Here is a 25,193-nt window from a genome sequence, read left to right on the forward strand (position 1 = left end):
GTTTGATGCAACTGAATAGAGGGTTCTTAGAACTATTGTGTCTGTGTTCTACTGAGGATGGGCCTCTGGGAGAAAACACTGACAGGAGATTTACAATGTCTTTTGGGTGATAAAACCTAAAGAGACCGCATTCCAGAACATGAGTTAATGTTTCTGTTCTATATGGTACCAGGGAGAGATGACCTCAGGGCCAGACCCTGGTCTCTACACAAAGAGTACTGTTTTTACAGCAGATACTGTCTGCTGAGAATTATAAGTATCTTTCATACAAATCTTAACCTTGTGACCCGTTCTATACATCTGTTGTTTGTCATGTAGGTTGAAAGGGGTGCAAAAGACCTTGGTACTTTTGTCTCATGGCTCTCAATGAATCATCTGGGAGTGATTCGTCGACCAGCCATCATTATCGTAGAGCACTCAATTGATTCACTTTATAATTGTATGTTGTATTGACCTGCTCCCTTATTATTAAGTGAATAAAGATTTAGTTTAACTATAACTCTGACTTGTGTGATAAGTTTGTCTCATTTGATATTAAAGAAATTAACAACCACATTTGGCGATGGGAACGTGAATCTTGACTTGGTGACTGACGACCTGGGTAAATGACCTGGCTCCTGATGACCTGGGTAAATGACCTGGCTCCTGACGACCTGGGTAAATGACCTGGCTCCTGATGACCTGGGTAAATGACCTGGCTCCTGACGACCTGGGTAAATGACCTGGCTCCTGACGACCTGGGTAAATGACCTGGCTCCTGACGACCTGGGTAAATGACCTGACTCCTGATGACCTGGCTCCTGATGACCTGGGTAAATGACCTGGCTCCTGATGACCTGGGTAAAGGACCTGACTCCTGACGACCTGGGTAAATGACCTGGCTCCTGACGACCTGGGTAAATGACCTGACAACCTGGGTAAATGACCTGACTCCTGATGACCTGGGTAAATGACCTGGCTCCTGACGACCTGGGTAAATGACCTGGCTCCTGACGACCTGGGTAAATGACCTGACTCCTGATGACCTGACTCCTGACGACCTGGGTAAATGACCTGACTCCTGACGACCTGGGTAAATGACCTGACTCCTGACGACCTGGGTAAATGACCTGACGACCTGGGTAAATGACCTGACTCCTGATGACCTGGGTAAATGACCTGACTCCTGACGACCTGGGTAAATGACCTGGCTCCTGACGACCTGGGTAAATGGCCTGGCTCCTGACGACCTGGGTAAATGACCTGGTTCCTGACGACCTGGGTAAATGACCTGGCTCCTGACGACCTGGGTAAATGACCTGGCTCCTGACGACCTGGGTAAATGACCTGGCTCCTGATGACCTGGGTAAATGACCTGACTCCTGACGACCTGGGTAAATGACCTGGTTCCTGACGACCTGGGTAAATGACCTGGCTCCTGACGACCTGGGTAAATGACCTGGCTCCTGACGACCTGGGTAAATGACCTGGCTCCTGATGACCTGGGTAAATGACCTGACTCCTGACGACCTGGGTAAATGACCTGACTCCTGACGACCTGGGTAAATGACCTGGCTCCTGACGACCTGGGTAAATGACCTGACTCCTGATGACCTGGGTAAATGACCTGGCTCCTGATGACCTGGGTAAATGACCTGGCTCCTGATGACCTGGGTAAATGACCTGACGACGTGGGTAAATGACCTGGCTCCTGATGACCTGGGTAAATGGTGCACGAGGGATCCCTCTAACTTGGGATCTGAGGGAGACCACACTTCGGGAACAGAGCAGATGAACCCACCTTTAATCTGAGTGGATACCACAACTCAAACCTAGTTTTTTTTAAAGAATGAGGTGAGCAAAACATGCAAGTGCAGGCTCAGAGTGTGTATTCCTGTGTGTGATATATTTAGGCTGAATATCGATATAAGATATATATCCTGATATTTTTTCTGCAAAGTGAGAGCAAATGTTCAGTCAAAGTCAAAGCCAGATATGACATGTCTCAAGTAGTTTTATTGAAAGCGGCTATTTCAGTGAACAGTTGAAAAATCAAATGACTAAATAATAAACAGGGCTCTTCACCTGGTTCAGATTAAATGCTCAGCTGTTCAAATAACAATAACATGTAAACATAAACACTGTAGAACAACAGGACGACCTTTTTGAAATCAAAGCTCCATAAGGTGCACATTTAAAAATAAATACAAATATCTTATTAAAAAATAGCCTATAAAATAAAATAGGCCTATCTTTTTCTGAAATAAATATTATATATATTTATGAGAAAAGTCAACTTTTTTTTTAGTTTGACAACTTTAAATGGCTATATTAAAATCAAATTACAGATTTCTTCTCCTTTCTAACAAATCCACAGATGCAAATAACGAACATTACAAAATAATAAAATATGACAAACACTAGTAAGGGCAGCAATTATATATAAATAAAGAACAAAATAAAGTGCTCAGTTTGAGAAAATGTTTTTTAAACATCAGCCTGACATTACCATTTGCTTTTTGTTAACTCAATTTCTTATCTGAACAGCCTCAACCAGTTGCACAAGAAACAGACTATCAACTCAATAAACATTTTCCCCCTCTTTTTTTACTTTGATAAACAGTAATGCTGTCTTGAGGTAGACATTAGAAGACAAGCGTGTCCTCCTTCGTTTAAAGATTTTGTGCGAGAAACACCAGCCTGTCAACGGCATCCGGCTTCAGAGATGCTCTGTGGCAGGTCACGATATTGCCACTGCAGCTGAAAACCCTTTCGGAGGGTGAACTGGTAGCTGGTACCAAGAGATACTTTTTTTTGCCAGGTGGCTCAGAGCTGGAAAGACAACTTCATGATCCTTCCACCACTTGAGGGGATCAGTGTCACTCTCCACACTTGCTGACTGCAAGTAACTTGACAGTTCATTTTCAATAGCCTCCCTCTTGGTTGGTGGCGCAGTGGTGGTGGCTGTGCGCTGCTTGCCAGTGTCTTAGCTTTTGGTGCCACTGCTGCTTCTCCATCTGCAGGCTCAGGCACAGTTGGCACACGTAGGTAAGGCGGTTGACAGCTGCTCTGATCAGCCAGTAGCGTCTCCACCTCCAAGACAGCTCTGTGCTTCAATGCATCAACTTTTTCACTTGGGATATAGGTGGCCCTGAAGCGTGGATCCACAAATGAAGCCATCTCCAATAGGTCAGTAGTGGCTGGGTCAGAATACTTGTGGTTGAGGTACTCAACAATGCTGGTCTTGATCGATTTGCAAAGCTCGCTATCACCCTCTTCACATGCCAGGAGACTTTCGTTAAAAAGGTGCAGCACAGGTTTTACATATGATAGAGTGACGTACTCCTCACCTGACAAAGCATCGGTAAAGTCCTGGAGAGGTTTCAGGACCTTTTGGACTGCTTCTAGGACCTCTAAGTCCTGCCAGGTAGGGACAAGGTGCCTGGTCTTTTTGTCATTAGACAGGACTTTGGCCAGTGCTCCTTCCTGCTCCAGGACTCTCTCTATCATCTGCTGCCTTGATCCCCAGCGTGTGGCAGACTCGGTTATGAGTTGGTGACTTGGCAGACCCAGCTGAATCTGGACTTCAGCAAGATGTCTCCTTTTCTTCCAGCTGTACCAAAAACAGCTTACAATTCTCTTGCACAGAGAAATGGCCCGGGTGACGCGCTTGTCATTCATGCCATGTCCTGTCAGAAACATAAAAAAACTATTAAACAAATGTGCTTATGCGAGAAAATTTGACTCTGTTTTCACTTTAACACACTCATACAACTAAGTGCTTTCCAAAATCAAGCTTTAGAAATATTCTACATTATTATTTTCTTGTTTCATAGTTTATTTTTTTTAATCAACGCCAGTCCTAATCATAAATATCAAATATTATATTCATTTATTTTGTGAATTTGAATCCTGTAAGTGATTTGTATGTATTATTATTTTTGTATAATTTATAAATGATGACTATACTGTATGTACATTTACTGATGTTTCGTTCTTGTTCTTAGTATTTATGCTTAGTATTTAATGCTACTTCATATTTCTACTCCACTAAAAACTCCACAATGTTTAGGCCTACCTACGTGTCAACATTAGTTTCTAGTTACTTTGCAGTTGGCTCTTCAATCCAGAGAAAAAACTATAGTCTATCATAATAACTAAATATGTTACCTTGATGATATCAACAGGCTAACCAGCATTTTAAAGTCATAATTACCTCACCTTTACCAGCTGTAACATTAAAGTGGTAAACACATCAATGCATCACTAATTCTTATCCAATAACCTAATAAATATGGTTCTGAAATCTACCATCCTGTATTGTAAGTGATTTTACTTTTAGCACTTTATGTTTTGTGTTTTATTAATCCATTTTTGGCCAAGACAGCAGCATAAAACAAAACAAGTTGCAGACAGACACAAAGGAAAATAATGAAAAACTAATATTTGAATATGTTTTTTTCTTTAAAGTAAAATATGTGAATAGTCCTTAATAAAACACTGCACTCCCCAATAGCCAAGTGTAGTCTGACCGAAGCACTGCATCCTCATCGTTCAGCTCCACCGCTCTGACCACGTCGCTCCCGTTGGCGGTTGTTATAGCAACCGGATGCTTTTCTTGGAGTTTCCCAGCTTGCGTCCTGCGAGGCCTCAGCTATATGCTCACCGGTGTGATCCTGGGGGGAAATAACTTGTTTTGGAGACACGACGCTGTTTTCATCTCCCCCAGTCGTTGAATGAAGTGAACATGTCACGCTTCATGTAAAGGCTCACATTGTCCTGCTCGACCCACATATCGCTGGTCAACGCCAAAATGGGTCCCGTTAGCGAGCCGGTCAGCAAGGCTCTGCCTGACTTCAGTGGACATTTGTGGCAGTGCTTCTCGTGTAAAGTAGTTGGGAAGCTCATATCTCGGGTCCATAGTTTTCAGTAGCTTTTTTGAATCCGACTTGTTCCACAGTTTCAACAGGGACCATATCTTTAGCAATGTGATAGGACACCGCTGTAGTTATAGTACACCACTTGCCAATTTTCTTTTCATTAGGCACACTGCGGGAAAATGAAGTTTGCAGTGAGCTTTGTTTCGGGGCTTTTCCGGGTTGTCGACGGCTTGCGGCTGGGGCTTCTGCAGCGCGCAGTTTCACACACTCTTCGTATTGCAGTTTGTGCCACTGTTTTAGGTGGTGAAAAATATTTGTAGTGCTTCCACCCCTGGCTGTAACTTTTTTATGGCACTGCCTACATATAACGTGATTTTGTTGCTCATCTGATACTTTGAATCCGAACCATCTCCAAATTACTGAGCCAATGCTTTTTCTTTTACTAACCAATTCCTCGTCAAAACGCTCCGCAGACGCTGTTGCTTCCTCCATGTTTGTTGAAGTGTCTGTTCCTGCCCCTCCGCCCTCTGTGCATGAAAGAGGAGGCGCGGGGAGCAGCGCAGAGAGCTCCGGGTCTGCAGCTTGCTTGGAGCTAGGATCAAAGCGCAAATTTCAACTATATCGATATATGCGAAATGGTCTAATTTCATATCACATTTAAAATATATCGATATATTTTTTATATCGATATATCGCCCAGCCCTACTGGTAGGCCCATTTAAATACCTTTTTTGGACATTTCAAGATAGCAGATGTTTGAGTTGGGTCTATTAACACAGCTGTGAGTTGTTCTTTTTTTCATTTTTTCATTTTTGACAAAATGAGCACTCCTGGAAGTGACAGATTTTGACTCATATTGAGTGATAAGACTGAGCGATTTAAAAACAATTTTTCAACATTTCAAGATAGCAGTTAGTTCAGTTTGATCTTATTAAAGACAGCTGTATAATTTTTTTATTCATTTTGACATATTTTTTGGGACCACTTTTTTTGCTCTGTTTGAAGGCTGTCAGCTTCTTCTCAGGAAGAGAATCACTTGACCTTTCGACTCATTTTGGATTAGTTCTCTCAAGAAGAGGAAGGACCTGATCCTAGATCATAATGAATCAGATTACATGGAGAGGGGGGGACCTGATCCTAGATCATAATGAATCAGATTACATGGAGAGGGGGGGACCTGATCCTAGATCATAATGAATCAGATTACATGGAGAGGGGGGACCCAATCCTAGATCATAATGAATCAGATTACATGGAGAGGGGGGACCTGATCCTAGATCATAATGAATCAGATTACATGGAGGAGGGACCTGATCCTAGATCATAATGAATCAGATTACATGGAGAGGGGGGACCTGATCCTAGATCATAATGAATCAGATTACATGGAGAGGGGGGACCCAATCCTAGATCATAATGAATCAGATTACATGGAGAGGGGGGACCTGATCCTAGATCATAATGAATCAGATTACATGGAGAGGGGGGACCTGATCCTAGATCATAATGAATCAGATTACATGGAGAGGGGGGACCTGATCCTAGATCATAATGAATCAGATTACATGGAGAGGAGGGACCTGATCCTAGATCATAATGAATCAGATTACATGGAGAGGAGGGACCTGATCCTAGATCATAATGAATCAGATTACATGGAGAGGGGGGACCTGATCCTAGATCATAATGAATCAGATTACATGGAGAGGGGGACCTGATCCTAGATCATAATGAATCAGATTACATGGAGAGGGGGACCTGATCCTAGATCATAATGAATCAGATTACATGGAGAGGGGGGACCTGATCCTAGATCATAATGAATCAGATTACATGGAGAGGGGGGACCTGATCCTATGTCATAATGAATCAGATTACATGGAGAGGGGGACCTGATCCTAGATCATAATGAATCAGATTAAATGGAGAGGGGGGACCTGATCCTAGATCATAATGAATCAGATTACATGGAGAGGAGGGACCTGATCCTAGATCATAATGAATCAGATTACATGGAGAGGAGGGACCTGATCCTAGATCATAATGAATCAGATTACATGGAGAGGGGGGACCTGATCCTAGATCATAATGAATCAGATTACATCGAGAGGGGGACCTGATCCTAGATCATAATGAATCAGATTACATGGAGAGGGGGGACCTGATCCTAGATCATAATGAATCAGATAACATGGAGAGGGGGGACCTGATCCTATGTCATAATGAATCAGATTACATGGAGAGGAGGACCTGATCCTAGATCATAATGAATCAGATTACATGGAGAGGGGGGACCTGATCCTAGATCATAATGAATCAGATTACATGGAGAGGGGGACCTGATCCTATATCATAATGAATCAGATTACATGGAGAGGAGGGACCTGATCCTATATCATAATGAATCAGATTACATGTAGAGAGGGGACCTGATCCTAGATCATAATGAATCAGATTACATGGAGAGGAGGGACCTGATACTAGATCATAATGAATCAGATTACATGGAGAGGGGGGACCTGATCCTAGATCAAAATGAATCAGATTACATGGAGAGGAGGACCTGATCCTAGATCATAATGAATCAGATTACATGGAGAGGGGGGACCTGATCCTAGATCATAATGAATCAGATTACATGGAGAGGGGGGACCTGATCCTAGATCATAATGAATCAGATTACATGGAGAGGGGGACCTGATCCTAGATCAGCAATCCAACTCTGGGACACTGCCTGTATGAAACCGAACACATAGTTATAAAGTGTAGTTACAGCTGGTGTTTACTGCCATCTAGTGGAAGATACCAATAAAACACTTTATTTTCAGGGTGGGGAGACGGCTGATTGAAACAGAAAGTAAAGTTGTTCTTTTGTTCAGGATCCATTTTGAGACGACAGAGCAGAAAACACTATATGGAGATTATTGAAAAATAAAGTAAGTATTTCTGAACATTAATTTATTCTAATGGACAGAGTAAGAGAATGAATACTAGGAATGAGATATTACTAGTTAGTAGAACTGCTACTTGAGCTGAGTTGCTGACAGACAGCAGTTTTCAAAGTGGAAACTAATCAGTAGGTCTACATGTTATCAGTAAAACGTCTGGTAAAGATGGCGGAGGAGCTTTTACATTATATGGTTTTATGTTTATCTCAGGGTTTCTCAATCCTTTTGTTCTTACCAGCACTTACACACCTGATTCAACTAATCATTAAATATTTTAAGACAGTTTAATATTTGAGGCATACAAATTAACATTCTCAAATTAAACCCTTTTGGGTTTGTAGGCCTGTTAACAATTATTAAAGTCCTACAATAACTCACATTCTGGAGGGAAAAACACAGCTAAACTTGGTTTCCAGTAAATTATATGTTTAGCTAAAATAATGTAAGAGAGATGTCTTGAAGAAACGCGTCTGGGTTTAGAACTCTGTGTCTCAGTGCCCTGCGACAGTGGGAAGTTCGTTTTGCATGGCCCGGTGCTACAGGTGAGTGGAGTTTTATTTTAAGGAACAATGGAATGGTCTAAAATGCGTAAACTCTGCGCACCCGGGGAGCCGGGCAATGCAAAACGAATTCACCCAGTGACCGTTGCTTTATTTCCTTATATGAAACTGAAAGTAACTTTGTAGCCTACGCAGTTACAAAATGTCTGTTGAAACTGTGGCTCATATGTCTCTAGAACGATAGAACAGCGGTGGAAAAAGTACTCAATTCTCATACTGGAGTAAAAGTAAAGATACCTTAATAGAAAATGACTCAATTAAAAGGGAAAGTCACCCAGTAAAATACTTATTCAGTAAAAGTCAAAGTATTTGGTTTCAAATATGATTAAGTATCAAAAGTAAATGTAATTGCTAAAATATACATAATAAGCATCAAAAGTAAAAGTAAAGTAGTAATAATTAAAAATTCCTTTCATTAAGCAAACCAGACGGCACAATTTTCTTGTTATTTTAACTTATGGTCAGACAGGGTCACACTCCAACACTCAGACATCATTTAAAAACAAAGCATTTGTGTTTAGTGAGTCCTCCAGATCAGAGGCAGTAGGGATGACCAGGGATGTTCTCTGTTTAGTGAGTCCTCCAGATCAGAAGCAGTAGGGATGACCAGGGATGTTCTCTGTTTAGTGAGTCCTCCAGATCAGAGGCAGTAGGGATGACCAGGGATGTTCTCTGTTTAGTGAGTCCTCCAGATCAGAGGTAGTAGGGATGACCAGGGATGTTCTCTGTTTAGTGAGTCCTCCAGATCAGAGGCAGTAGGGATGACCAGGGATGTTCTCTGTTTAGTGAGTCCTCCAGATCAGAGGCAGTAGGGATGACCAGGGATGTTCTCTGTTTAGTGAGTCCTCCAGATCAGAGGCAGTAGAGATGACCAGGGATGTTCTCTGTATTGTGAGTCCTCCAGATCAGAGGCAGTAGAGATGACCAGGGATGTTCTCTGTTTAGTGAGTCCTCCAGATCAGAGGCAGTAGGGATGACCAGGGATGTTCTCTGTTTAGTGAGTCCTCCAGATCAGAGGCAGTAGAGATGACCAGGGATGTTCTCTGTTTAGTGAGTCCTCCAGATCAGAGGCAGTAGAGATGACCAGTGATGTTCTCTGTTTAGTGAGTCTGCCAGATCAGAGGCAGTAGGGATGACCAGGGATGTTCTCTGTTTAGTGAGTCCTCCAGATCAGAGGCAGTAGGGATGACCAGGGATGTTCTCTGTTTAGTGAGTCCTCCAGATCAGAGGCAGTAGGGATGACCAGGGATGTTCTCTGTTTAGTGAGTCCTCCAGATCAGAGGCAGTAGGGATGACCAGGGATGTTATCTTGATAAGTGTGTGAATTGGACCATTTTCCTGTTCTGCTAAGCATTCAAAATGTTGACACTTTTGGGTGTCAGGAAAATGTATGGAGTAAAAAGTACATATTTTTCTTTAAGAATGTAGTGAAGTAAAAGTAAAAGTTGTTAAAAATAGAATACTTTTCTACTGTATCTTAGTCTATGCCGCTCAGACCTTGTGACCAATAACATTTGATTTGATTTTGATTAGGTTATATACATTATGGTGTGGACACCTGCTAGTCGAGAATATAGCAGGACATCTCATTCCAAAATCATGGGCATTAATATGGAGTTTGTCCCCCGCTTTGCTGCTATAACAGCCTCCACTCTTCTGGGAAGGCTTTCCTCAAGATGTTGAAACATTGCTGGAGGGACTTGCTTCCATTCAGCCACAAGAGCATTAGGGAGGTCGGGCACTGATGTTGGGTGATTAGGCCTGGCTCGCAGTCGGTGTTCCAATTCATCCCAAAGGTGTTCGATGGGGTTGAGGTCAGGGCTCTGTGCAGGCCAGTCAAGTTCTTCCTCACCGATCTCGACAAGCCATTTCTGTATGGACCTCGCTTTGTGCACGGGGACATTGTCATGCTGAAACAGGAAAGGGACTTCCCCAAACTGTTGCCACAAAGTTGGAAGCACAGAATCGTCTAGAATGTCATTTTATTCTGTAGCGTTAAGATTTATCTTCACTAGAACTAGGGGGCCTGAACCATGAAAAACAGCCCCAGACCATAATTCCTCCTCCACCTGTCCGTCGGACTGCCAGATGGTGAAGCGTGATTCATAACTCCAAAGATCACGTTTCCACTGCTCCAGTGTCCAATGGCGGCGAGCTTTACACCACTCAAGCCGATGCTTGGTATTGCGCATGGTGATCTTGTGTGCGGCTGCTCGGCAATGGAAACTAATTTCATGAAGCTCCCAACGAACAGTTATTTTGCTGACGTTGCAGTTTGGAACTCAGAAGTGAGTGTTGCAACCGAGGACAGCGCTTCCGCACTCGGCAGGCCTGTGAACTTGTGTGGCCTACCACTTCACGGTTGAGCCGTTGTTGCTCCTAGACGTTTCCACTTCACAATAACAGCACTTACAGCAGGAATTTGACAAACTGACTTGTTGGAAAGGTGGCATCCTATGATGGTGCCACATTGAAAGTCACTGAGCTCTTCAGTACGGGTCATTCTACTGCCAATTTTTGTCTATGGAGATTACATGGCTGTCTTCTCGATTTTATACACCTGTCAGCAACGGGTGTGGCTGAATAAGCCGAATCCACTAATTTGAAGGGGTGTCCACATACTTTTGTATATATAGTGTACATGCTCTGTCCTGCTACTGGTAGGCCTATAACATTATGTGAACTGACTTGAACAGGTTTAGGCTGGTCATCTAAGATAAGTAGGTTATAGCCGAGGTATAGACCTTGATCTACATATCACTAACAAACCACTATTATACATTATAACCTAGCCTACTTTACATTATTTAAAATCTCTTACTTGATGCAAAAAACCTTTCTAAATGGATCAATGATTTCCCCCTCAGATCAATCATGTCCGTTTTAGCCCTTCTGTCTACATTCTCAGATACATTTAGAAAATAACAGATTGAAAGACAATAAATAGCCTACTGTTAGTGAATACAAATAAGTGTGAGACATGGCCTTGTGTTGATGTTCTGTCTATAACTACCTTAACAAACAGTGACTTATTATTATTATTATTATTATTATTATTATTATTATTATTGTTGCTGTTCTGTCTATAACTACCTTAACAAACAGTGACTAATTATTATTATTATTATTATTATTATTATTATTGTTGTTGTTATTATTATTATTATTATTATTATTATTGTTGCTGTTCTGTCTATAACTACCTTAACAAACAGTGACTTATTATTATTATTATTATTATTATTATTATTATTATTATTATTGTTGCTGTACTGTCTATAACTACCTTAATAACAAACAGTGACTTATAATTATTATTATTGACAGTTACCATGGAGATGAAATGTCACAACTACATGTTCATGTGATGCATTAAATCACCTGACTGTTTCTATGTCTGTTAGTAAATGTTTTATTTCTCTAAGAGATAATGAATACATGAGAACTATTGACAGTCAAGAACTAGTTGTCACTGTGTTAACCACAACCAACATGCTGGATCTCTGTTTAGTTGTCACTGTGTTAACCACAACCAACATGTTGGATCTCTGTTTAGTTGTCACTGTGTTAACCACAACCAACATGCTGGATCTCTGTTTAGTTGTCACTGTGTTAACCACAACCAACATGCTGGATCTCTGTTTAGTTGTCACTGTGTTAGCCACAACCAACATGTTGGATCTCTGTTTAGTTGTCACTGTGTTAACCACAACCAACATGCTGGATCTCTGTTTAGTTGTCACTGTGTTAATCACAACCAACATGCTGGATCTCTGTTTAGTTGTTACTGTGTTAACCACAACCAACATGCTGGATCTCTGTTTAGTTGTCACTGTGTTAACCACAACCAACATGCTGGATCTCTGTTTAGTTGTTACTGTGTTAACCACAACCAACATGCTGGATCTCTGTTTAGGGGTCCTGTCTCTAAAATGAGTCTCTTTGGGGAGAGAGAGGAGGGGGACCCTGCCTCTAAAATGAGTCTTTCTGGGGAACATGACACCAAATCTAAGAGGTGAGATGACAATTTTGTTTAAGAATTATTAATAGTTTATTTCAAAAATGATATTTCCAAAAATGTTCACGTTTGTTTTTAATCAGAAATGGCTGCTTATGGGTACCTTCAATATTACTGTTCTCAGATTTTTAATTAATAGCTTAGGATTGTGTATAATTTTAATTTTTATTGCAAAACGCTATACATCCATTGTTTAGCTGGAACACCCTAGATGCCTTCAATTGCCAATTTTAAAGCCAATTTATAGCCATGCCCAATTTAGGATAATTTTTTAACAACGTGATGTTGCGCTCCAAAGGGTTATCTTGAAATAACATGATGTAGATAATTAAATAATCAAATGAAAAACGTGTTTATTATACACTCTTAGAAAAGAAGGTTCCTTATAGAACCAAAAAGGCTTATATCACTTCCTTAATATATGGAACCACTAAAAGTGATATATATTTTTGGGTTCAGTGAAGAAGAACCTCTAGAGTTCTGATCAACGAATGGTGATTGTTTTGAGGATGTGAACCCAGCAGCCCTGCAGTGGTCAGATCAATTCCACCTGTTTATTTCAGCACTCGGCCAAGGATTCGAACCAGCCACCTTTCAAACACAGGTTCAAATCCCGCCACAGCTCCAACTCCTTAGCCTCTGGGTGAAAACCAGAGATAATCTTCAGAAATAAGCATGAGTTAATCTGCCAAAATGAAGACAAAATGCTATGCAGACATACATGGTATCACTTGTGATACATACATATTATACATAAATATTACACATAAATATCATACATAAATATTACACATAAATATTATACATAAATTTTATACATAAATATTATACATAAATATTACACATAAATATTACACATAAATAGTATACATAAATATTTCACATAAATATTATACATAAATATAATACATAAATATAATACATAAATATTATACATAAATATTACACATACATATTATTCATAATAAATTTCCATAATTATTATACATAAATCATTGTCAAAAGCACAAGACATACTGTTGCATGTAGGTCTATATTATTAATGGATTGATCATATAGAAATAGAAAACAATATTTTTACTACCCCAAAGTATTTACATGTGGTGCAGGAACCACTGACTCGCTGCATTATTCTATAGTATTATCAAGACACCTGCTGTTAACTCTTAACTACTTAGGACAGCTCACGAGGTGTCCTAAATATCTGCTGACTAGGTGGGAGTAGAGACTTCATGCATAGCTTTCATTTATACCCAGAAGTGTAAAATGTCTGTATTCTCAGCACTTATACGACCAATTTTCTACTCTGAGACGCTTTGTGGATATGGGCCCAGATCTCAAAATATTGTTATAATAAATGTTTGTTTAACATAAAGAAAAATGAATATTACTAATGTAACCCACTGTAAAGACTGGGTTTAGTTGATTGTGTGGCACTGCTCATGTCCACGTTCTGGAACTGTCCGCGTCCCCGTACAGAACTGTCCTCGTCCGGTGTGGCGCCAAACATATTGTCCGGTTACGTGCAGAGTTGGCTGAGGTGATCTAACGACTGAGTTTGTTACAGTGTTGAGACGCTGAAGTTTATTGTTCAATTAGCTTTTAGCTTTACGGTCAGGGACAGTATGACTGTAGCCAGATCCTTCTCACTCTCTATCCTTGTTTCATTTTGTGGTTCACCGGATTCGTCATCATCATCGAGACAAACGACAGACGAACGTCCTGCTAGCTAGCCAAGCTAGTCGGTACAGCTAGGTAAGCTAGCTAGCTAGCTACTCTACCAGCAGCATCCTAGTTATCCTAGCTAGTCGGTACAGCTAGGTAAGCTAGCGAGCTACTCTACCAGCAGCATCCTAGTTATCCTAGCTAGTCGGTTTAGCTAGGTAAGCTAGATAGCTACTCTACCAGCAGCATCCTAGTTATCCTAGCTAGTCGGTACAGCTAGGTAAGCTAGCGAGCTACTCTACCAGCAGCATCCTAGTTATCCTAGCTAGTCGGTTTAGCTAGGTAAGCTAGCTAGCTACTCTACCAGCAGCATCCTAGTTATCCTAGCTAGTCGGTACAGCTGGGTAAGCTAGCTAGCTACTCTACCAGCAGCATCCTAGTTATCCTAGCTTGTCGGTACAGCTGGGTAAGCTAGCTAGCTACTCTACCAGCAGCATCCTAGTTATCCTAGCTAGTCGGTACAGCTAGGTAAGCTAGATAGCTACTCTACCAGCAGCATCCTAGTTATCCTAGCTAGTCGGTACAGCTAGGTAAACTAGCTAACTACTCTACCAGCAGCATCCTAGTTATCCTAGCTAGTCGGTACAGCTGGGTAAGCTAGCTAGCTACTCTACCAGCAGCATCCTAGATATCCTAGCTAGTCGGTACTGCTAGGTAAGCTAGCTAGCTACTCTACCAGCAGCATCCTAGATATCCTAGCTAGTCGGTACTGCTAGGTAAGCTAGCTAGCTACTCTACCAGCAGCATCCTAGTTATCCTAGCTAGTCGGTACAGCTAGGTAAGCTAGATAGCTACTCTACCAGCAGCATCCTAGTTATCCTAGCTAGTCGGTACAGCTAGGTAAACTAGCTAACTACTCTACCAGCAGCATCCTAGTTATCCTAGCTAGTCGGTACAGCGTGGGTAAGCTAGCTAGCTACTCTACCAGCAGCATCCTAGATATCCTAGCTAGTCGGTACTGCTAGGTAAGCTAGCTAGCTACTCTACCAGCAGCATCCTAGATATCCTAGCTAGTCGGTACTGCTAGGTAAGCTAGCTAGCTACTCTACCAGCAGCATCCTAGTTATCCTAGCTAGTCGGTACAGCTAGGTAAGCTAGCTAGCTACTCTACCAGCAGCATCCTAGATATCCTAGCTAGTCGGTACAGCTGGGTAAGCTAGCTAGCTACTCTACCAGCAGCATCCTAGATATCCTAGCTAGTCGGTACTGCTAGGTAAGCTAGCTAGCTACTCTACCAGCAGCATCCTAGATATCCTAGCTAGTCGGTACTGCTAGGTAAGCTAGCTAGCTACTCTACCAGCAGCATCCTAGATATACTAGCTAGTCGGTACTGCTAGGTAAGCTAGCTAGCTACTCTACCAGCAGCATCCTAGTTATCCTAGCTAGCTCACCAATGTCTGTAAGTAAATTAATACCTTTTAATTGCTAAATATTTCCAATAGATGGCAGCATAAGACCACGAAGCATCAGTTATAGGCTACAAGCAGCAATATGATTAACATAAAATAGCATGCAACCACAGACTATATGTCCCATGATTTTCTAAAATGGTCACTCATTACTTTAGTTAGCTATATATCTCGTTTTAGGGCTGTGTTGCTTTTGGGAGAGCAAAATAATAGTGACTATAGCAGGTATTGAACCCCGGGTAAATTATCACTAGTCAGAACCTCAACCTTAGTATACATGCATTATAAAAAGTCATCTTAATATCTGATATTGCGAGTAAACAACCTCGGAATAGAAAAGACAAGAGTGCATCATCCAGCCGGCCAATAAATTACATAATTCAACCCTCCCGGTTAGTAAATTTACCTCAACATGCCCCTGGAGAAGGCAGAGCGACGACACCAGCTTTTTACCGGGGCTGAGTTGACTACTAGAGAGAGAAGGCAGGGTGAAGACACTAGCTTTTTACTGGGGCTGAGTTGACTACTAGAGAGAGAAGGCAGAGTGAAGACACCAGCTTTTTACCGGGGCTGAGTTGACTACTAGAGAGAGAAGACAGAGCGACGACACCAGCTTTTTACTGGGGCTGAGTTGACTACTAGAGAGAGAAGGCAGAGTGACGACACCAGCTTTTTACCGGGGCTGAATTGACTACTAGAGAGAGAAGACAGAGCGGCTCGATGCTGGTTGATGAATTTGACAATGAATGTACCTGGAAAATACATTTTTCTCAACTAGAGGTGACTAAATTAATGTTCAGACTTATTGATAATCGTTATATTAATGAATGAAGTATAATTTAATAATTTCAAAACATGAGCATCATGTGTCTGTGTCTGTCTCTGTCTCTTTGTCTGTCTCTCTGTCGCTGTGTCTGTCTGTCTCTGTGTCTCTGTCTCTGTGTCTGTCTGTCTGTCTGTCTGTCTGTCTGTCTGTCTGTCTGTCTGTCTGTCTGTCTGTCTGTCTGTCTGTCTGTCTGTCTGTCTGTCTGTCTGTCTGTCTGTCTGTGTCTCTCTCTGCATGTCTGTGTGTCTGTGTCTCTCTGTCTCTGTGTCTCTCTGTCGCTGTGTCTGTCTGTCTCTGTGTCTCTGTCTCTGTGTCTGTCTGTCTGTCTGTCTGTCTGTCTGTCTGTCTGTCTGTCTGTCTGTCTGTCTGTCTGTCTGTCTGTCTGTCTGTCTGTCTGTCTGTCTGTCGCTTTGCCTGTCGCTCTGCCTGTCTGTCTGTCTGTCTGTATCTGTCTCTGTCTGTCTGTGTCTGTCTCTGTCTGTGTGTCTGTCTATGTCTGTCTGTGTGTCTGTCTCTGTCCGTCTGTGTGTCTGTCTATCTGTCTCTGTCTGGCTGTGTGTCTGTGTCTCTCTGTCTCTGTGTCTCTCTGTCGCTGTGTCTGTCTGTCTCTGTGTCTCTGTGTCTGTCTGTCTGTCTGTCTGTCTGTCTGTCTGTCTGTCTGTCTGTCTGTCTGTCTGTCTGTCTGTCTGTCTGTCTGTCTGTCTGTCTGTCAGTCTGTCTGTCGCTTTGCCTGTCGCTCTGCCTGTCTGTCTGTCTGTCTGTATCTGTCTCTGTCTGTCTGTGTCTGTCTCTGTCTGTGTGTCTGTCTATGTCTGTCTGTGTGTCTGTCTCTGTCCGTCTGTGTGTCTGTCTATCTGTCTCTGTCTGGCTGTGTGTCTGTGTCTCTCTGTCTCTGTGTCTCTCTGTCGCTGTGTCTGTCTGTCTCTGTGTCTCTGTGTCTGTCTGTCTGTCTGTCTGTCTGTCTGTCTGTCTGTCTGTCTGTCTGTCTGTCTGTCTGTCTGTCTCTGTCTGCATGTCTGTGTCTGTGTGTCTGTCTCTGTCTCTTTGCCTGTCTCTCTGCCTGTCTCTCTGCCTGTCTGTCTGTCTCTATGTGTCGCTGTCTGTCTGTGTCTGTCTGTCTGTCTGTCTGTCTGTCTGTCTGTCTGTCTGTCTGTCTCTGTCTGTCTGTGTCTGTCTCTGTCTGTGTGTATTTTGCTGTCTGTGTGTCTGTCTATGTCTGTATGCGTGTCTTTCTCTGTCCGTCTGTGTGTCTGTCTATCTGTCTCTGTGTCTGGCTATGTGTCTGTGTCTCTGTGTCTCTGTGTCTCTCTGTCGCTGTGTCTCTGTGTCTCTGTCTGTCTGTCTGTCTGTCTGTCTGTCTGTCTGTCTGTCTGTCTGTCTGTCTGTCTGTCTGTCTGTCTGTCTGTCTGTCTGTCTGTCTGTCTGTCTGTCTGTCTGTCTGTCTGTCTGATCCAGAGCTCTTCTTATGTTTCCCATCTGAGATCAGAGTAGATGAGAGATGTAATGTTTGTCTCTGTTGTGTTGAAGTCCAATCAAGCAGGAGAGACCAGCCTCCCCTGTTCCCAGCTGTGTGTCCATGAAGAGTGACTGGTCTATGGGTCTACCTATAAACTTTAGAGAGGGAGACGTTTCTACTGAACAAAGGTAAGAAGAACTCATGGGTCATGGTCAGTGAGTTAAACAACACTGTCTCTAGTCATTTCTCCTCTCACATTTTCACATTTCTTTTGGTTGTTTTCATAATCCATAGGCTAATACTTTTGTCCATTTTCATAGTCCTAAAACAATATTAAACAAACACCACATTCCCTCCCTGTATCTGTCTGTCTGTCTGTCTGTCTGTCTGCCTGTCTGTCTGTCTGTCTGTCTGTCTGTCTGTCTGTCTGTCTGTCTGTCTGTCTGTCTGTCTGTCTGTCTGTCTGTCTGTCTGTCTGTGCGTGTCTCTCTGTCTCTCTGTGTCTGTCTCTGTGTCTGTGTGTCTGTCTGTCTGTCTGTCTGTCTGTCTGTCTGTCTGTCTGTCTGTCTGTCTGTCTGTCTGTCTGTCTGTCTGTCTGTCTGTCTGTCTGTCTGTCTGTCTGTCTGTCTGTCTGTCTGTCTGTGTCTCACTGTCTCTGTGGCTGTTTCTGTCTGTATGTGTCTGTCTGTCTTTGTCTGTCTCTGTGTCTGTCTTTGCTTGTCTCTGACTGTCTGTCCCGCTTTCTGTCTGTTTGTCTCTCTTTGTCTGTATGTTTCTGTCTGTGTCTGTCTGTCTGTCTCTGTCTATCTCTGTTTGTCTGTCTGTCTGTCTGTGTCTCTGTCTGTCTCTTTCTGTCTGTCTGTCTCTGACTGTCTGTCCCGCTTTCTGTCTATGTCTGTCTGTTTGTCTGTCCGTACTCACTCACTCCCTGGATGAGGAGATGTAATCTCATGTTTTGTCCACAGAAACCAACAGGAGAGATCAGAGTCAGAGATTCTCAGTGGTCAGTCTTCCCAGAGTCATCAAACAGACCTGGACTCTATATTCAGTGTATGTGGTCCTGTTATGTACATTTGTTTTTGTTTACCTCAAGTAAAGTTGATCTGTCAATCATTCATTATTGTGTTAATGAGAAAGCATTTATTCTCTTGCTTAACTTATTTACTTGATTTATTTTAGTTGCTTGAAGAGAAAATGATGACATTTGTGAAGAACGAGCTGAAGATGTTCAAGAGGATTCTTAGTCCAGAACTCCCAGAAGGCTTTGAGAGTCAGAAGCAGGATGAGGAAGTGGTGGATGCTGAAGATGAGAAGCAGGAGAGCAGTGCCAGAGAGGGGGCTCTGAAGATCACACTGCACGTCCTGAGGAAAATGAACCAGAAGGAGCTTGCTGACACACTGGAGAAATGTAAGATCTGTCTGCCTCATGTTGAATGCTGTTTTATAACATTTAAAAGCTGCAGCTAAAGTACAGCTAAAGTAGCTGTGTAACTCAGTGATATTGTAGCAGCCTTAACACAACACCTAGGGACCTCATCAAGTAGCAGCAGGGATGTGTTGTGTTGATTAATTTAGAGAGAGAGACAGAGACAGAGAGAGAGAGAGAGGAGAGTGAGGAGAGCCAGAGAGAGGAGAGCCAGAGAGAGGAGAGCCAGAGAGAGGAGAGCCAGAGGAGAGAGGAGAGCCAGAGGAGAGAGGAGAGCCAGAGAGAGGAGAGCCAGAGGAGAGAGGAGAGCCAGAGAGAGGAGAGCCAGAGAGAGGAGAGCCAGAGAGAGGAGAGCCAGAGGAGAGAGGAGAGCCAGAGGAGAGAGGAGAGCCAGAGGAGAGAGGAGAGCCAGAGGAGAGAGGAGAGCCAGAGGAGAGCCAGAGAGAGGAGAGAGGGTAACCAGAGAGAGGAGAGCCAGAGAGAGGAGAGCCAGAGAGAGGAGAGCAAGAGGAGAGCCAGAGAGAGGAGAGAGGGTAACCAGAGAGAGGAGAGCCAGAGAGAGGAGAGCCAGAGAGAGAGATCCACAGAGAGAGATCCACAGAGAGAGAGCCACAGAGAGAGAGCCACAGAGAGAGATCCACAGAGAGAGAGCCACAGAGAGAGAGCCACAGAGAGAGAGCCACAGAGAGAGAGCCACAGAGAGAGAGCCACAGAGAGAGAGCCACAGAGAGAGAGCCACAGAGAGAGAGCCACAGAGAGAGAGCCACAGAGAGAGAGCCACAGAGAGAGAGCCACAGAGAGAGATCCACAGAGAGAGAGCCACAGAGAGAGAGCCACAGAGAGAGAGCCACAGAGAGAGAGCCACAGAGAGCGAGCCACAGAGAGAGAGCCACAGAGAGAGAGCCACAGAGAGAGAGCCACAGAGAGCGAGCCACAGAGAGAGAGCCACAGAGAGAGAGCCACAGAGAGAGAGCCACAGAGAGGGAGCCACAGAGAGGGAGCCACAGAGAGAGAGCCACAGAGAGGGAGCCACAGAGAGGGAGCCACAGAGAGGGAGCCACAGAGAGGGAGCCACAGAGAGGGAGCCACAGAGAGGGAGCCACAGAGAGAGGGAGCCAGAGAGGCAGAGAGAGAGACACAGGAAAACCTGGCTCCCTGTAGAGGAAAGGATGTGCAACCACTGCACAACAGCAGAACCTGAGACGGAGCTGCATTAATAATACCATCAATAATACCAATAATAATTGAATCAGTCACACCAGTCTGTAATGCATTATGAAAACATTTACAGATTTTTATAGTCAGTGAAGAGAATAAATTATTATAATTTAAACTTTATAACAGTCCTACAATACTGTAGGCATTAAAACAGATGTAATATTAATATCCTCTGTGTTATTTCTAGATTCAGATGAGCTTGCTGTGATTTGCCAACGTGAACTCAAATCTAATCTAAAGAAGAAGTTTCAATGTGTATTTGAGGGGATCGCTAAACAAGGAAACCCAACACTTCTCAATAAGATCTACACAGAGCTCTACATCACAGAGGGAGGAACAGGAGAGGTCAATAATGAACATGAGCTGAGACAGATTGAGACAACAACCAGGAAACAAGCAAGACCAGAGACTGCAGTCAAATGTAACGACATCTTCAAACCCTTAACTGGACAAGACAAACGTATCAGAACTGTGCTGACAAAGGGAGTCGCTGGCATTGGAAAAACAGTCTCTGTGCAGAAGTTCATTCTGGACTGGGCTGAAGGAAAAGCAAATCAGGATGTTCAATTTGTATTTTCATTCCCTTTTCGGGAGCTGAATTTGATGAAAGAGGACAAACACACTTTGATTGAACTTCTCTATCACTTCTCAATGGAAACCAAACAATCAGGAATCTCCATCTACAACAAGTACAAAGTTCTGTTCATCTTTGATGGTCTGGATGAGTGCCGACTGCCCCTAGACTTCCAGAAGAACAAGATCTGTTGTGACGTCACAGAGTCAACCTCAGTGGATGTTCTGATGACAAATCTCATCAAGGGAAATCTGCTTCCCTCTGCTCTCCTCTGGATAACTACCCGACCTGCAGCAGCCAATAAGATCCCTTCAGGGTGTGTTGACCAGGTGACAGAGGTACGAGGGTTCAATGACCCACAGAAGGAGGAGTACTTCAGGAAGAGATTCAGTGATGAGGAGCTGGCCAGCAGAATCATCTCACACATAAAGACATCAAGGAGCCTCCACATCATGTGCCACATTCCAGTCTTCTGTTGGATTTCTGCAACAGTCCTCGAACACATGCTGAAACATAAGAGAGAAGAGATGCCCAAGACTCTGACTGAGATGTACACACACCTTGTGGTGTTTCATACCAACCAGAAGAATGAAAAGTATCTTGGGAAAGAAGAGACAGATCCACACTTGAATAACGAGAGCATTCTGTCACTGGGAAAACTGGCTTTTCAACAGCTAGTGAAGGGCAATCTGATTTTCTATGAAAAAGACCTGAAAGAGGCTGGCATTGATGTCAATGAAGCCTCAGTGTACTCAGGATTGTGCACACAGCTCTTTAAAGAGGAATGTGTGCTGTACCAGGACAAGGTGTACTGCTTCGTTCATCTGAGCATTCAGGAGTTTCTGGCTGCTGTGTATGTGTTCCTCTCATTCATCAACAACAATGAGAATCTAATGGACAAACCACAATCAATGTTCAGATACTTTTTCTCGCTGTTCAGAGACAAGCCTGAAGTTACTGAAGTTACTGTCTACAAGAGTGCTGTGGATAAAGCCTTACAAAGTGAGACAGGAAACCTGGACCTTTTCCTCCGCTTCCTTCTGGGCCTCTCACTGGAGTCCAATCAGAAGCACTTACGAGGTCTACTGACAAAGACAAGAATCAGCTCACAGACCCATGAAGAAACAGTCAAGTACATCAAGGAGAAGATCAGGGAGAATCCCTCTCCAGAGAGGAGCATCAATCTGTTCCACTGTCTGAATGAACTGAATGACCATTCTCTAGTGGAGGAGATCCAAAGCTACCTGAGATCAGGAAGTCTCTCAAAACCCAACCTGTCACCTGCACAGTGGTCAGCTCTGGTCTTTGTGTTGCTGACTTCAGAAAAGGAGCTGGATGTGTTTGACCTGAAGAAATACTCCAGATCAGAGGAAGGTCTTCTGAGGCTGCTGCCAGTGGTCAAAGCCTCCAGAGCTGCTCTGTGAGTACATAAAATGACATACAAGAACTAATCATCAGGAAGCAATATTCAGTTTAGAGAAAAATATGTAGTGTAATATGTATATAATATTATATTGAATAACATATTGAATAAATGCATTGATTTTCACATTAGTATAACATTATGACCATACAAATCTATATGTTGTTTGAGAGAATAAACCAAATGCATCGTCCATTGTCCTTCTACACTACTCATTAAATTAACAGTATGTTTGTGAAGTCATGATGATCTCGTTGCAGGCTGTCAGGCTGTGGAGTCACAGAGGAAGGCTGTGCTTCTCTGATCTCAGCTCTGGAGTCAAACCCCTCACACCTGAGAGAGCTGGACCTGAGTAACAATGACCTGAAGGATTCAGGAGTGAAGCTGCTCTCTGCTGGACTGGAGGATCCACACTGCAGACTGGAGACTCTGAGGTCAGTATTCCTGTAGTTGGTCAACAAGTGATAACTGTTCACCAGATCCACATGTGTTTACCAGGCACACATAGTCCACACCATATGTGTTTGGACAGTGAAGCTTATAGTTTTAAATGTGGTGCTATGCTCCAGCATTTTGGATTTGAGATAGAATTTTTCATATCAGGTGACAGTACAGAATGTCACCTTTTATTTGAGGGTATTTTCATACATAGCTGTGTTACTGTTAAGAAAGGACAGCACTTTATGTATTTAGTTCTCCCATTTGAAAAAGTTGTACATATTCGGACAAATTCACTTATATTGTATTAAAGTAGTCATAAGTTCAGTATTTAGTCCCATATTCCATGCCTGCAGTGATTACATCAAGCTTGTGATTCTACTAACTTGTTGAATGCATTTGCAGATTGTCTTGGTTGTGTTTTGGATTGTGTTTTTTCCTAATAGAAACTGAATGGTGAATAATGTCCTGTCATTTTGGAGTCACTTCACTTGTATTGTCAGTAAGAATAGAAGATGTTTCTGAACACTAATACATTCATGTGGATGCTACCATGATTATGAATAATCATGAATGAATCGTGAATGATGATGAATGAGAAAGTTACAGAGGCACAAAGATCAGACCCCCTCTGTTATTGGTGTTATTCTGTATACTTCTGGCCCTTCTTTGGACACTGTGTTAACTAACCTCCAGACGAGCTTCAATGCCATACAGCTCTCCTTCCGTGGCCTCCAACTGCTCTTAAATACAAGTAAAACTAAATGCATGCTCTTCAACCGATCGCTGCCTGCACCTGCCCGCCTGTCCAGCATCACTACTCTGGACGGTTCTGACTTAGAATATGTGGACAACTACAAATACCTAGGTGTCTGGTTAGACTGTAAACTCTCCTTCCAGACTCACTATAAGCATCTCCAATCCAAAATTAAATCTAGAATTGGCTTCCTATTTCGCAACATAGCATCCTTCACTCATGCGGCCAAACATACCCTTATAAAACTGACCATCCTACCGATCCTCGACTTCGGCGATGTCATTTACAAAATAGCCTCCAAATACCCTACTCAATAAATTGGATGCAGTCTATCACAGTGCCATCCGTTTTGTCACCAAAGCCCCATATACAGTGGGGGAAAAAAGTATTTGATCCCCTGCTGATTTTGTACGTTTGCCCACTGACAAAGAAAGGATCAGTCTATAATTTTAATGGTTTATTTGAACAGTGAGAGACAGAATAACAACCAAAACATCCAAAAAAACTCATGTCAGAAATGTTATAAATTGATTTGCATTTTAACGAGGGAAATAAGTATTTGACCCCGTCTCAATCAGAAAGATTTCTGGCTCCCAGGTGTCTTTTATACAGGTAACGAGCTGAGATTAGGAGCACACTCTTAAAGGGAGTGCTCCTAACCGCAACTTGTTACCTGTAAAAAAGATACCTGTCCACAGAAGCAATCAATCAATCAGATTCCAAACTCTCCACCATGGCCAAGACCAAAGAGCTCTCCAAGGATGTCAGGGACAAGATTGTAGACCTACACAAGGCTGGAATGGGCTACACGACCATCGCCAAGCGGCTTGGTGAGAAGGTGACAACATTTGGTGTGATTATTCGCAAATGGAAGAAACACAAAAGAACTGTCAATATCCCTCGGCCTGGGGCTCCATGCAAGATCTCACCTCGTGGAGTTGCAATGATCATGAAAACGGTGAGGAATCAGCCCAGAACTCCACGGGAGGATCTTGTCAATAATCTCAAGGCAGCTGGGACCATAGTCACCAAGAAAACAATTGGTAACACACTACGCCATGAAGGACTGAAATCCTGCAGCGCCCGCAAGGTCCCCCTGCTCAAGAATACATATACATGCCCGTGTGAAGTTTGCCAATGAACATCTGAATGATTCAGAGGACAACTGGGTGAAAATGTTGTGGTCAGATGAGACCAAAATGGAGCTCTTTGACATCAACTCAACTCGCTGTGTTTGGAGGAGGAGGATTGCTGCCTATGACCCCAAGAACACCATCTCCACCGTCAAACATGGAGGTGGAAACATTATGCTTTGGGGGTGTTTTTCTGCTAAGGGACAGGACAACTTCACTGCATCAAAGGGACGATAGACGGGGCCATGTATCGTCAAATCTTGGGTGAGAACCTCCTTCCCTCAGCCAGGGCATTGAAAATGGGTTGTGGATGGGTATTCCAGCATGACAATGACCCAAAACACACGGCCAAGGCAACAAAGGAGTGGCTCAAGAAGAAGCACATTAAGGTCCTGGAGTGGCCTAGCCAATCTCCAGACCTTA

The 25,193-nt window shown here is 43.0% G+C and overlaps 1 protein-coding gene and 1 long non-coding RNA gene across 2 annotated transcripts; both read left to right on the forward strand.

Annotated features, from left to right (window-relative positions):
• Positions 1 to 7,662: 7,662 nt before the first annotated feature.
• Positions 7,663 to 18,851, forward strand: LOC123732670 (uncharacterized). The gene is made up of 4 exons (XR_014383217.1): positions 7,663 to 7,795; positions 12,284 to 12,382; positions 17,873 to 17,989; positions 18,767 to 18,851. It is a non-coding gene; the product is annotated as an uncharacterized LOC123732670 (long non-coding RNA).
• Positions 18,852 to 20,639: 1,788 nt separating this feature from the next.
• On the forward strand, positions 20,640 to 22,907 carry LOC145867115 (NLR family CARD domain-containing protein 3-like). Its single transcript, XM_082971164.1, has 2 exons — positions 20,640 to 22,439; positions 22,703 to 22,907. Exons 1-2 carry the CDS (start codon positions 21,049 to 21,051, stop codon positions 22,890 to 22,892), a joined length of 1,581 nt encoding a protein of 526 aa, XP_082827290.1. The 5' UTR covers positions 20,640 to 21,048; the 3' UTR covers positions 22,893 to 22,907.
• The last annotated feature ends 2,286 nt before the right edge of the window (positions 22,908 to 25,193 follow it).

Source organism: Salmo salar, unplaced genomic scaffold (genome assembly GCF_965601325.2).
Source record: "Salmo salar unplaced genomic scaffold, fSalSal1 ptg000206l, whole genome shotgun sequence".
NCBI classification, from domain to species: domain Eukaryota; kingdom Metazoa; phylum Chordata; class Actinopteri; order Salmoniformes; family Salmonidae; genus Salmo; species Salmo salar.